Source organism: Doryrhamphus excisus, chromosome 12, assembly GCF_030265055.1.
Source record: "Doryrhamphus excisus isolate RoL2022-K1 chromosome 12, RoL_Dexc_1.0, whole genome shotgun sequence".
In the NCBI taxonomy this organism is placed as follows: Eukaryota; Metazoa; Chordata; class Actinopteri; order Syngnathiformes; family Syngnathidae; genus Doryrhamphus; species Doryrhamphus excisus.
In genome coordinates this window covers 11,702,182-11,715,114 of record NC_080477.1, presented here as the reverse complement: position 1 = coordinate 11,715,114, position 12,933 = coordinate 11,702,182, and the positions used below count along the sequence as shown (strand labels likewise).

Here is a 12,933-nt window from a genome sequence, read left to right as displayed (position 1 = left end):
TTCTTGGACATATTCATACAACAGAATTCATTGGTTCAGACTTAACAGCATCCACAATAAAGCTGAGTTCATTGCACAGAGTTTCATGTCTGTAGGCCATACGGATCTGGGCCACGTTGGTGCGGCGAATGTCATTACCCTCAGGACCGTCTTGAAGATAGTTCACTCCTATGAAGTGCCTCTTGTCCTGTAAATGACAGTCATTCAAATGATCCATCTTCTATCAAATGGCAATTATAGAAAAGCAGCAAACTGACACTGTACCTGTTCAGGAAGTCCACTTTGCAGTACGCTGTTTCGAGCTATTTCACACACGTCACATGTGCTGAGCTTCCACAGCTGAGCTGCAATAGCATACTCCTCCATCAAAGGTTCCTACCATCAAGAAAAACAGTATTAGCAATCATGATGTCATATGAAAACAAAAGGTCCAATGCACACCCTGTGATTGGCTGGCGACCAGTCCAGGGTGTACCCCGCCTCTCGCCCGAAGACAGCTGGGATAGGCTCCAAATCTTGCATAACATTGTAAGGAATTGTTACACGATATGAATTGGGCTATACTTTATTTGCATCCTGCTAAATATTAAAAACAGCTTGTTATTTAATTGTATTATTTCTTCTTTCAAATCGCATGAATTAAAAAAAAATCATTATCAATGGCAGAATTCATAGGGATCAATCAAAACGACCAGGTAGACCATTGAAAAAAACACATTGGAATGAAAGGAAAGCCGCCCGAAGGCAGTCATCATTATATACAAAAACTACAGAAAAATAAGAAAAAACATACCTTTAAAAATTGCTATGCTAACTTCGGTTATTCATTCATTCATTTTCTACCGCTTTTCCTCACGAGGGTCGCGGGGGGTGCTTGAGCTTATCCCAGCTGTCTTCAGGCAAGAGGCGGGGTACACCATGGACTGGTCGCCAGCCAATCACAGGGCACATATAGACAAACAACCATTCACACTCACATTCATACCTATGGACAATTTGGAGTCGCTAATTAACCTAGCATGTTTTTTTTGGAATGTGGGAGGAAACCGGAGTACCCGGAGTAAACCCACGCATGCAAACGCCACACAGAGATGGCTGAGGGTGGAATTGAACCCTGGTCTAACTTTGGTTATGTAAAATGCAAATTAATAGTTTTTTAGTTCTAATTAGCAGTGAGGGGAGGATCTCTGCGACTACAACAACAAAACAGTAATGACTGACTGAAAGTGTTGAAATATTACTTTGGTGTAGTGGAACTGCATGGGGTCATCTGTAGACAAGGACACACAGAGGCCCTTCTGCAGGAACTCTCGTAGAGGGTTTTTGGAGTATTCCAGGAACAGGCTGTTGTTGCTCAATGGAGACATGGCAATAGGGACTTGGGCCAAGTAGTACAGATACTGAAGCACAGGGCTCTAAATGGGTCACGACATAAATACTAATAAATGTTCTATACCTGGGCCCCGTTTCAAGAAGCAGGTTCAACCAACTCTGGAGTCTAACCCTGAACTCTGAGTTGATCTACTCTGAGACAGGAAACTCTGACTTACGGGTTTCAGAACAGGTGATTTCAATTGGTTCAATCAACACAGAGTTTGTTCACTCTGAGTTAAGCGCGTGCACCACGACTTTAAAAAGCCCTGATCAATGGAGCCCTGTTCCCTCGATTCACCATGGCAACGAGTGAGAAGAAAAGATCGTCGTATTTCAGTCCTCTGGAACTGGATATATTAATGCGGTCATACGGCAAATTTGAAAGCGTGTTTAAAAAGAAAAGCAACATTGAAAGCGTTTTTAAAAAGAAAAGCAACATTGAAAGCGTTTTTAAAAAGAAAAGCAACATTGAAAGCGTTTTTAAAAAGAAAAGCAACACGGCTGCAGCAGCGAAAGAACGCGAGTCGGCGTGGGAGAAGATTAGTGCTCGAGTCAATGCGTAAGTTTAAATTTATTATATACATTTATGCAATCACAATAATATTAGGCTACAGATGCAAACAAGTAGAATGGTGTTACAGCTACAATTTATGTCACTTAGATGTAATCCCACCGGCGAAAAAAGAACGTGGAAGCAGCTGAAGATGAAATATAAAAACATTGTTCAAACAGGTAAGCCCTCAGCATAACAGTCAGGGTGCCTTTTTTTAATCATGTTTACCACTAAATATCATTCAGCAGCTGTTTCAGTGTGCATTATCTCCAACATAATATTGTTTTCACACACATAAATGTCCTCGCCTGTATACAGTTAAATCAGACATATGAAAAGCAACATCTAACTTCTACTCAGCCAACAGAAAGCGGGCATCTGCCCGCAAAACTGGCGGAGGACCACCCCCACCACGTCTGACCGAGGCAGAGGAGCTGGCCATGAGTCAGACTGTCGGGAGGCCAGTCGCAGAGGGGATCCCTGGAGGAACCTCATCCTCGGACATGATTACACAGGAGCCACCAGCCTTGATAAGATGCAATAGGCCTAGGCCTCAAACTTCTTTTGGGCCTATATTTCAATGTTAATTTCCCTTTCATGTGTTTTTCTTTTGTCTCAACAGATTCTGAAGACGTACTTGGTCTAGTGGATCCATGTGCCACTTTAACTGTAAGTAGCCAATAGTCCAGAGATTATGCCATATTTAAAGTATAGCATAGTGAAACACAACACTCTAAACAGGATGATGAAGATGATGGGACCACAATGTCTGCTGCCTTCTCTGTGGTGTCTGAGAGGGAGCCTGAGAGGCCTACAGAGGTAAAATCTTGATGTTACTGATTTCCTCTCCATTCACATGTGTTTACATGTGGATTATAGTGACTTTTAGCCTACACTGAAGTATTAACGGATTCTTATCCATTTTAGCAGAGCATGGCTGGGCAGCAGGAAGAGGGTCCCTCAACCTCCACAGCACAGATTGACACAGTGAGATATGTATTCAGTAAATTCCAGAGGTTAATTCAGTGGAATTCATGTGCAACTGTATAATGTCATCCTTATGTGTTCCCAGCTACCACTAAAAGAAATCTACAAAGTGCATTTATTAAAAACAGTACAAAAAACAGAAAAAGAAATGGTGCTGCTGGACCGCCAGATAACTAAAACGGATCTGGAAATTGAATTATTAAAACACAAGTTAGAGGTGGGTGCATGGTCATAGGTGAATTGTATTGATGATTGTAACAATTAAAAAGTAAGAAAACATTTTTTTTCTTATTTGTAGGAAATAAAGAAGACCAAATAAAATTTATTTTGTCTTTCTGTTTATTTTACTGCTGTTGGTGATGGTGATTATGAAAAACGACCAAACTGGCTTTAAACACGCGCGACAATGAATGAATCACACCGGAGATAGAAAGAAACTCGAGGTTCATTGAAGAAAACCTGGTCCCGACCAGGTTATGTTCACAGAGTCTGTTGCCATAGTAACTGACACCGAGGTTAAGTTACCTCTCTCTGTGAAACAGGCTGGAGTTACTCCTCTGTCTCTGGTTTGACTTACCTCCCTTTTTGAAACGGAAAACTCAGAGTTTCCCTCATTTCAGGGTTAACATACTCCGAGTTTTCACTAAACCTGCTTCGTGAAACGGGGCCCTGAACAACAATCTGGTATGGTACACGTTGAGCTGTGTTTACCTTCTTCAGGTTGAGTCCATGTGAGATGTTGTCTGATGTGAGGAACGCCGACACCAAATGAGTGATTGAACCAGCCTCCCCACAATGAGGGCGAAACTGGAAGGTGCTAAGGCCACGCTCTCTACAAACCAATACAAGGTGAGAACTCCAGGGTTGCAAAATATGAAGAACGCTTTACAATTCACAGAAAAAAAGAATGAGCTCATACTTTCTGAGATTGTTGAGCACCATGATGTTTGCATACATATGGAAGAGGTAGTAGCTGTATGGGGGGTTGTCATCTCCAGTCCACTGTTCAGGTTTTGGGCTCCTGAATGAGAACATATGATCGCTGTGCTTGGACTCGTCGTCTACGCTGTCAAAGCCTGACACCTGTAGGAAGAAAATAAGCTTTTTACAAGCAAAATATAAATATGTATTGCTAATTTCTTCACTTGTTGGGGAGTTACAAATCTAAATGTAGCTCAATAGTAACAGGATGGTCCACCAAGATGTTCTTAAAAATTTTCCAACAAATCTAAAATGCTGCTGCCTGAGTATGGACTAGAACCAGAATTGGAGAATCATATTAAAATCCACAAATTTCAACTAGTATTTTTCAGGCATTCATGGATGGGATGTGAAACTAGTAAGTGTGATGGTGAAAAATATTGTTCTGATGTCTTTTGTTTTGTTTTGTTGTGTTTGTAGGTTAAAATAATTTTGCTCAATTATCAATTTTCAACAACAGTCAAACAAACAATCTTTACAATCATTGATTTTTTTTTCTTTTTGTCTTTTGAGTCTCATCTCCTCCATCCCAAAATCCGAAATAGTATGGTGCCACCATCAGTGTCATCATCTTAATACCTGGATTCAATGTCAACACAATTTACTGTACAACAGCATACTGTACCCATTGATGAATTATAATTGGTATCATAAATTTTAAAAAAATACGTACGTATTTTAGGAACACATGAAGCTCTTTGTGATTTCGCGGGTGAAGAGTTGCATCAAACAGAGGAAGGAATATGTTCTCTAACATCTTGGCAAAATTGGGCACCAACTTCTTTGACTTGAATATGTCGCTGAAACACAAAACACAAAAATTATCAATTTTTTAAAGAATTAAGAATGAAGTGTAATAAAATAGACCGACTCACTATATTCTAGGTACTTGAATGATCCATCTCATGTTGGGCGAGTATACTTTGTGCATAATAAACCACTTAGCCAGGCTGTGCCACTCTTCTGGTGAGCGCCCATAGATGGACAAGCGTGGCTCTGCATGCTGGTATTTACTCTCTTCCAAGTCATGGGACACTTCCTGTAAAGTCCAAAGTGAGAATGCAACATGGCCAAAAAAAAAAACAATTCTGTCTGGATTTACAGTATACTAACATTTATTTACCTTAATAATGCGAGCAAAATACTCGCCGTTGATGAGGTTGTCAGTTTTCAGGAAGATTTCCCTGAGTTCACTGGCTCCAACTGGATTATACTTGGAATTGAATTTGTCAAAGCGGTGGAATGTTTGCCTTCCCTGTAAAAATGAATATAGGATATAGCAGGGGTCTCAAACTCAATTTACTTGGGGGTCACTTGAGGGTCTGGGTGAGGTTTTCCAAAAAAAAAAAACGCATTTATTAAAAACATTTTTTTTTTTAATTCTACAATAAAAGCTCTGATAAAACATTCCACTGTTCTCAAATATCTTACTTTTTATTTTTCTACACAAAATTAGATGAAAATTAAATAAACAAATCAAGAATAAAGAAAATCAATCAATCAGTAATAAATAAATAAATATAATAATAATAATAATAAAACGACAAATAATAAAAACTTAAGAAACCACATATAGTCTGTGGGTAGACAAATTATTTTTTTCAGATTAAAATGAACAAAGCATTATTAGAGCCCTGTAGACATGACAAAACACGACTATAGTCACATTTATACTCTTTTTATTTACAACATATTGCGCAACTGCAGGGTCTTGAGACACATGCTAACTCGCAAACTACGGAGCTAGCGACCTAAACGGTAGCCTTCAAGTTATTTCCTTTAAACTTAAATAGCCAAAAACTTACCACTTCCACACGTATAGGGAGGATAACTATTAACAGTTATTTAACCTTTAACATGAACATTAATCAAACGTAATAATTTTTTCTGGGTACATGATACCATACAGCATCCATATCAAACTTGCGCGGGCCGCACTAACATTAAACTTATATCAAGGCGGGGGCCTCAAACTAGTGTCCTGCGGGCCACATTTGGCCCGCGGGCCGCGTGTTTGAGACCTCCGGGATATAGGATATACATACATCTGGCACACCTACAACTGGTTGTCATCGAGTTGTAGGGTGATTATGAATGAATAATTGACTGGAAATTAAGGACACTAGCATAAATAAAAAGTAAAGCAGATGATGATAACATAAAGGCTGATAGTGGCACCCTTTTTCTTACAGCATGTACATCCAAGGAGTCCACAGTAAGGTCGTAGGGGTCCATGTTGAGACTGCGGAACACCTGTTGGAGAGTCATCTTCTGGCCAGCCTTTTCCATAACCACACGGTCTGAATCTGTATTGTAAGTTTTCTGTATGAAGGTCAACAAGTGCTTCTGGGACATGCATGCAGCTGCATGAATGTGTGTATCCACCTGGGTGGCAAACGCAGTGTCAGCCCACCGATTATGAAATGAACAATACAGGTTGCTTAATGCCTCGTAAGAAGCATACTAACCTTTCTCACGTTGTAGAAGTCTCTGTGCGGCACGCCTTTTAGTTCCTTGAGCTCAGCCATCTCATTGAGCATTTCGTGAAGGTAGAACTTGGAACTCAAGAAGTTGAGTCGTCTGTGGCAGTATGTTTTGCTAAAAGTAAAAATGTTTTTTTTTAGTTTATTGGTTAATTTATTTAATTCTCAATTTGTATACAGACTGTATCACAATAATGATGTATAAATACCATATTCATTCGTCACAATAGCATGAGAGGATGTGCTGCCAGTCACTTAGTTACTCTGTGGTGGAAATTAATTCATATTTCTACTTATAGGACAGTTGTAATTATATATTGTGAATTTATTGTTGACTTAGTGTTCGGGTAGCTCAGGTAATGATGAGTTCTATTGTCACGGTTCATTGCACATGGGTTGGACCAAATACACATTGTGCAATACTGCATAATTTGACGATTGGTTTTGGAGGCCCATATAAAGGCCCCAAAAAGGCCAGCAGTGTTAGTCCAGTGAACGGCATCATGTTCATCACGTGAACAACTTTACTGTGTCTGGTGGAGACCGGTTTGAGCAACAGTGATACAGCCAGGCATATGGGCCGTTCCCAACCCACTATCAGAATGTTCAGTCATCAGTATTGGTAATGGTAATGGTAACGGTAACGGTAATGCTAACGGTAATGCTAATGCTAATACTAATGCTGATGCTAATGGTAATGCTAATAGTAATGGTAATGGTTTTATTTCATTTGAAAATGCATCAGATTACAATTGAATGCATCACATAATCAGTTCACAGTTCCACATGTCCAAAAGGAGTAGGAAGAAGCAAAGCTTATTAAATCCTACCCCTCCATCTGGTACTTTTACAATCAGTAACTGTTACATTTGTTCACTTCCTGCTTTCAATAATACAGTTTAAGGTTTTTTTTTTGTTTTTTTGGTAATTTTTTGTCCTGTACCGAAGTAGGAGGTGATATGACCATACAATGACATAATGGGTACCATAGTAATATAATACCAATATAATGATATATATAGCACATTATGACTGGTTCAAGACTCTTCATCCTTGTATTTAGCAAACATCCATGCAGTTTGACTCTTGAATATGATAGATATTATCCGTGATATTAATAGAATTTCAAATTGGGATGGGGTGCGAAAAAGTTTCTGTCCCACAGTTAGGGCACGAAAGAAAATAATTGAAAACAACTGAATTAGCCTATCATGTACATTAGATCATTTTGTGCTAACAGTGTTGAAATTAAAGTTAGGAATTTGTTAGTGTCGTGTATGGGAACCGGTTCTCTGTTTTCTACCAGCATAACTTTGTTGTCAGTTTGTTTTGGCAACTTACGTGGGTCCATCTGCAATCATTGCTAGCACGTGGCTGAGATCTATAGCAAACGTCTCCAGATCTGGGTAAGGAAGGTCATGTGGACAATTTGCTCTTAGAGCGTCAGCACTGTCGTACACATACATTATTCCATCCTTCATCTGCAGTTCATAGGTCAGGTTCTCTGGGATGTTATCCATACTGTAAGGATCCTCACCATCTGTAGGACATGGGCACATATCTAGAGAGCCACAGCAAGATTAATATGTTATACAAAAGACACCATCGGCCATGTTAAGGTCTGCTCAAACCTGGTTGAACGTCATCCTCTTCACACCAACTCAGATTTTCAGCCCGGCGAAGGAACTGGGCTGTAGTTCTACAGAATCGGTGATAGGCTAACCGAGAATATTTCTCACGGATGAGCAGTGCCTTGAGAAGACTTTTGGCCGCCTGTTCATAGTCTTCCACTGTGATCTGAATGAAGCATAAAGTCAACACATTAGTGTATCTCAGGGGTCTCAAACATGCGGCCCGCGAGCCAAATGTGGCCCGCAGGACACTAGTTTTATGGATGCTGTATGGTATCATGTACCCAGAAAAAATTATTACGTTTGATTAATGTTCATGTTAAAGGTTAAATAACTGTTAATAGTTATCCTCCCTATCCGTGTGGAAGTGGTAAGTTTTTGGCTTTTTTTAAGTTTAAAGGAAATAACTTGGAGGCTACCATTTAGGTCGCTAGCTCTCTAGTTTGCGAGTTAGCATGTGTTTCAAGACCCTGCAGTTGCGCAATATGTTGTAAATAAAAAGAGTATAAATGTGACTATAGTCGTGTTCTGTCATGTCTACAGGGCTCTAATAATGCTTTGTTAATTTTAATCTAAAAAAAATAATTTGTCTACCCAGCAACTATGTGTGGTTTCTTAAATTTTTATTATTTGCTGTTTTATTATTATTATTATATTTATTTATTACTGATTGATTGATTTTCTTTATTCTTGATTTGTTTATTTTTCATCTTATTTTGTGCAGAAAAATAAAAATTAAGATATTTGAGAACAGTGGAATGTTTTATCAGCGCTTTTATTGTAGAAAATCGGAACCAAAGCAGTGAAAAAGTTTGTATATTTTTCTGTTGTTAATAAATGTGTTGTTGTTTTTTTGGAAAACCTAATGTGGCCCAGTCTCACCCAGACCCTAGCCCCCAAGTAAATTGAGTTTGAGACCCCTGGTGTATCTAGTGTCTTGTGAATATTTGGATATGGGCTAGGAAGCACATTTACAAGTACAGTACTGTATTATTGTTATTATTATTATTATGATAAACAAGCCACTAATCCTCTTTTTACTGCACTCACTCCTGCACAGTAATCACCACTAATGGTGACCCTCTGGTAGTCAGGGCAGTATTCTTGTAATGATGAGCCCAGTGAGCTGGAGCTGGGTGATTGGAATGGCGCAAGAGCCCCTGACCATGTCCAGTCTGGATTGATTGGCACCTGCAAGGACATGGACTGGGAACGAATCATCTTTAGGCTTTTCCTTCTGCAAAGTAAGCAACATATTTGGTTAACTTGAATTCTTGGAAAAGTCCTAATTTGACCTAAGGAATCTCTAAAATCACAGTTCGGTATGCTATAGAATTGATTCCGTTCAGTTTGAATAAATCAACGTCCCAGATTGTGTTTCCGCTCTTTAAACATGGCCTACCTCTTGCTGCTCTCCTCAGACTGCTGCTCAGCCAGCTCCTTAAGCAATTCATGCTCTTTGGCTTGTTGGAGGCCGATGGGGCAGTCCTCGGGCACCATGAACATAGACAATGCATCTTTATTGTCCTCTTCTTTCAGAGCCGACGCATACACCTTCTCTGCCAGGAGTTGGGTCTCCTCCACAGCCTCACTCAGCGTTACCTTGGGGAATTGGCGAGGCATGTCTGCAAGTTGGCAGAAGCCAGGGCAAAGTCAGTGATGACAGCAAAGTACTGTTTATAATACATAGTGAACTCGCCCCTCTTGTTAGGACAGTCTGCTTTGTAAACAAAGAACTCCTGGTTAGGACATTTTTTTTGTGAGAAGCGTAAGGGCAAGATGATGCACAACATCTCCACCCAGGGGGCTTACTCTGAACTCTTCAGGGTATATCACAGCTTTGAGTTTTTAACACTGATCAGGGACGTTATTAGTGTGTGTGTCTGCAATATCTTGCATTTTTGACAACTGTCAGTCATAAATGGTGATTGTACTTCGAGTCCAGATAAGAGACCTGCTTTTAGCCACAGAGACGAGGGGTTGAGGGGTTCTATTTAAACCAGTGGTCTGGTGAGTGCTTCCAGAAAGCTGTGTACCATTATCGTAGAAATTAAAACTGCTGCAATGATTCATAATTAATGACCTTTTCAAGTATTCAGTTAATCAAACAATATCTTATTTATTTTCACAGTTTCTTTCTCTTCCTAAATCCTGCTGATAAATAATACATGCATGACAACTCATCATCTTGCTGTCTAATTAGGTTTGATTGGATTATTTTAGCGCGCAGAGCTCACAGCTAGGAGATCCGGGTTCAATTCCACCCTCGGCCATCTCTGTGTGGAGTTTGCATGTTCTCCCCGTGCATGCATTGGTTTTCTCCGGGTACTCCGGTTTCCTCCCACATTCCAAAAACATGCTAGGTTAATTGGTGACTCCAAATTGTCCATAGGTATGAATGTGAGTGTGAATGGTTGTTTGTCTATATGTGCCCTGTGATTGGCTGGCGACCAGTCCAGGGTGTACCCCGCCTCTCGCCTGAAGACACCTTGGATAGGCTCCAGCACCCCCGTGACCCTCGTGAGGATAAGCAGTAGAAAATGAATGAATGAATGAATTATTTTTTCAATTAATCCTTCACTTTACAAATGACCACTATTGTTTGAATAAATTATAGCACATGAGGGCGGGGGGTTAAGAAATAGAAACCTCTGTAGTTATGTTTTTTCATACAGTACCAATACATTTCTACTTTCAGTGCTGATCATAGCCATTTTTCCGATGGTGATGTTGTCTCCTCTTCAATGTAACATCATCAACACTTTTAATGATATGTCCACTACTGCTTGTTTTGTCGTGTGTATGTGGCAAAGAGATCTACAGACAGATTAACAGGACCTCATACAACCTGGGTGCTTTTATCAGAGTACAGATAGTAATAGTGGGGGTGATGCACCAACAGCAGATACGCTCAAAACACAGCTATTCATAGCAAGTGACCATGGAAAGATTGTTTTTTTATTGGCCCACAGCATATTCCAAGAATGAACATACAGCCCACATGAGGACATTGCGTAGGAGGATTAAGGCCTCATATAAACACAACACAAATAGCACAAGTCAGGACTGCGGAGACTGTTGATATTTAAAAAAATAAAAAAAAGATTAAAGACACACAATTTTAATCAGGCTTTTAACTAATATTTTTAAACTTTTCTTATGTTTTTATCTTTTTAGTACTATTTTATGCTCTTAGTCTTCAGCTTTTAACTCCAGTGTTTCCTCAGGGGGGGTCCTCCACAATGGGGGCTGTGTCGGGTGCCATCCTTGGGTCCCTTCGACCCGGCCGGCTGGGGGTTCCTCCCTTTAATGTGGGGGTCCGCCCGTCTGTCGGAGTCGGGGGACCGATGGCACGGCCTGCAGCTCCTCCCAGCGTGGACGGCCCTAAAGGTGGCGTTTCCTTGATCCTCAGTGCCATGCCATGTCTCCCTACTGTGTGTTATTGTGTGATTGTGTGTGTGTGTGTGTCTAGTATGGAGGGCGGGAAGGAGGGCCTTTCTTTTGTTTCTTTGTTTTTTCTTTCAATTGTGGTAATTGTTTTAATTCTGTAAAGCACTTTGTGTTGCATGTCTTTACAGGAAAAGTGCTATACAAATAAAGTTGATTTGATTTGACTTAAGTCACTTCCCAGCCCTACTTTTCAGCACCTTAACAAACAGCTACTGAAAGGGGATTATTTCCAAAGATCAAGCTCCGGTGTCGCCCCCTCCTGGTTGAAAATTGAAAGTCTGGTAAAAGTGACGTATCTCCCTTGCGCCTTATCCGATTGCACCGTTTTTTTTTTTCGACCGTCCGCGCGCCCATCCGCTCGCGATTGTACCCCTGAGTTGCGCGCGCACCCCCGAGCTGCGCCGGGGGCTCGAGCCCGCTCATCACTGCTTTGCAGTTTTAATTTTGTATGCTTCCAGGAAACACATTTTATCCAGTATTGCAACTGCTTCTTCTTAGGAAACAGATTAAAAAATTTATAGTGCAGCCTTTTAGAAAGCATAAATAGAAACAACAACAAGGGGAGCAAGCTAATGGTGCTCTCTTTGTCTCTCTCTATGTGGCTAATGTGCTCTCTCTTTGCATCCACTGTAAATGTGTTATCTCATTATTTCCCACTGCATGTTTTAATCCCATGGGGGGCATATTTGGTCCATTACTGGCCTGCATCATTAGCGAAACAGTACATGGAGAGCGTCTCAAAAGCCATCAAGATCAATGCAAATACAATAAAGCCATTCAGCACTCAAGTCATGAATGCCTTTCCAAAGATAATGTCACTGCTGAGGGTTTTTTTCTTATGGCTCTGATTTTTTTTTGTGAAATGCATTATGTTATTGAGTCAACAGGTGGCAGCACGACACTATAGCATACACATTACATAACACTCAGTGGTCTGCTGTCAGGGCCAGCAAAGCCTGAACACAGAAACACTGACCTACATTTACAACTTAAATACTAGTGTTTGTTCCCTGATGTTGTATTAGTGGTATTCATTTAACGATATCCTTCAATGATGTAAAACTGCACTGTCCCATGAGAGGTTGCAGTATATTTTAACTATAACTGCCTCTACACGGTGGTCGAGTGGTTAGCGCGCAGACCTCACAGCTAGGAGACCAGGGTTCAATTCCACCCTCAGCCATCTCTGTGTGGAGTTGGCATGTTCTCCCCGTGCATGCGTGGGTTTTCTCCGGGTACTCCGGTTTCCTCCCACATTCCAAAAACATGCTAGGTTAATTGGTGACTCCAAATTGTCTATAGGTATGAATGTGAGTGTGAATGGTTGTTTGGTTGTTTGTCGCCCAGAGACAGCTGGGATAGGCTCCAGCACCCCCTGCGACCCTCGTGGGGGAAAAGCGGTAGAAAATGAATGAATGAATGCCTCTACACGGTTGTACCAAGCTGGACCTGTGTTTTGGTATGTCTGGTTGAT

At 40.6% G+C, this 12,933-nt stretch overlaps 1 protein-coding gene across 2 annotated transcripts; it reads right to left on the bottom strand.

The window, feature by feature from the left end:
• Window positions 1-8: 8 nt before the first annotated feature.
• On the bottom strand, window positions 9-9,660 carry ampd3a (adenosine monophosphate deaminase 3a). Of its 2 annotated transcripts, none has more exons than XM_058089063.1 (14): window positions 9,412-9,660; window positions 9,060-9,246; window positions 8,010-8,175; window positions 7,720-7,939; window positions 6,364-6,493; window positions 6,086-6,280; window positions 5,019-5,150; window positions 4,771-4,934; window positions 4,569-4,695; window positions 3,834-3,997; window positions 3,626-3,746; window positions 1,242-1,415; window positions 265-375; window positions 9-187 (listed from the first exon to the last, which is right to left on the bottom strand). In XM_058089063.1, exons 1-14 carry the CDS (start codon window positions 9,630-9,632, stop codon window positions 14-16), a joined length of 2,286 nt encoding a protein of 761 aa, XP_057945046.1. In that variant the 5' UTR covers window positions 9,633-9,660; the 3' UTR covers window positions 9-13. The 2 variants fall into 2 exon arrangements, with proteins under 2 accessions (XP_057945046.1, XP_057945047.1); XM_058089064.1 differs by having other exon boundaries at window positions 9,201-9,246.
• Window positions 9,661-12,933: the final 3,273 nt, after the last annotated feature.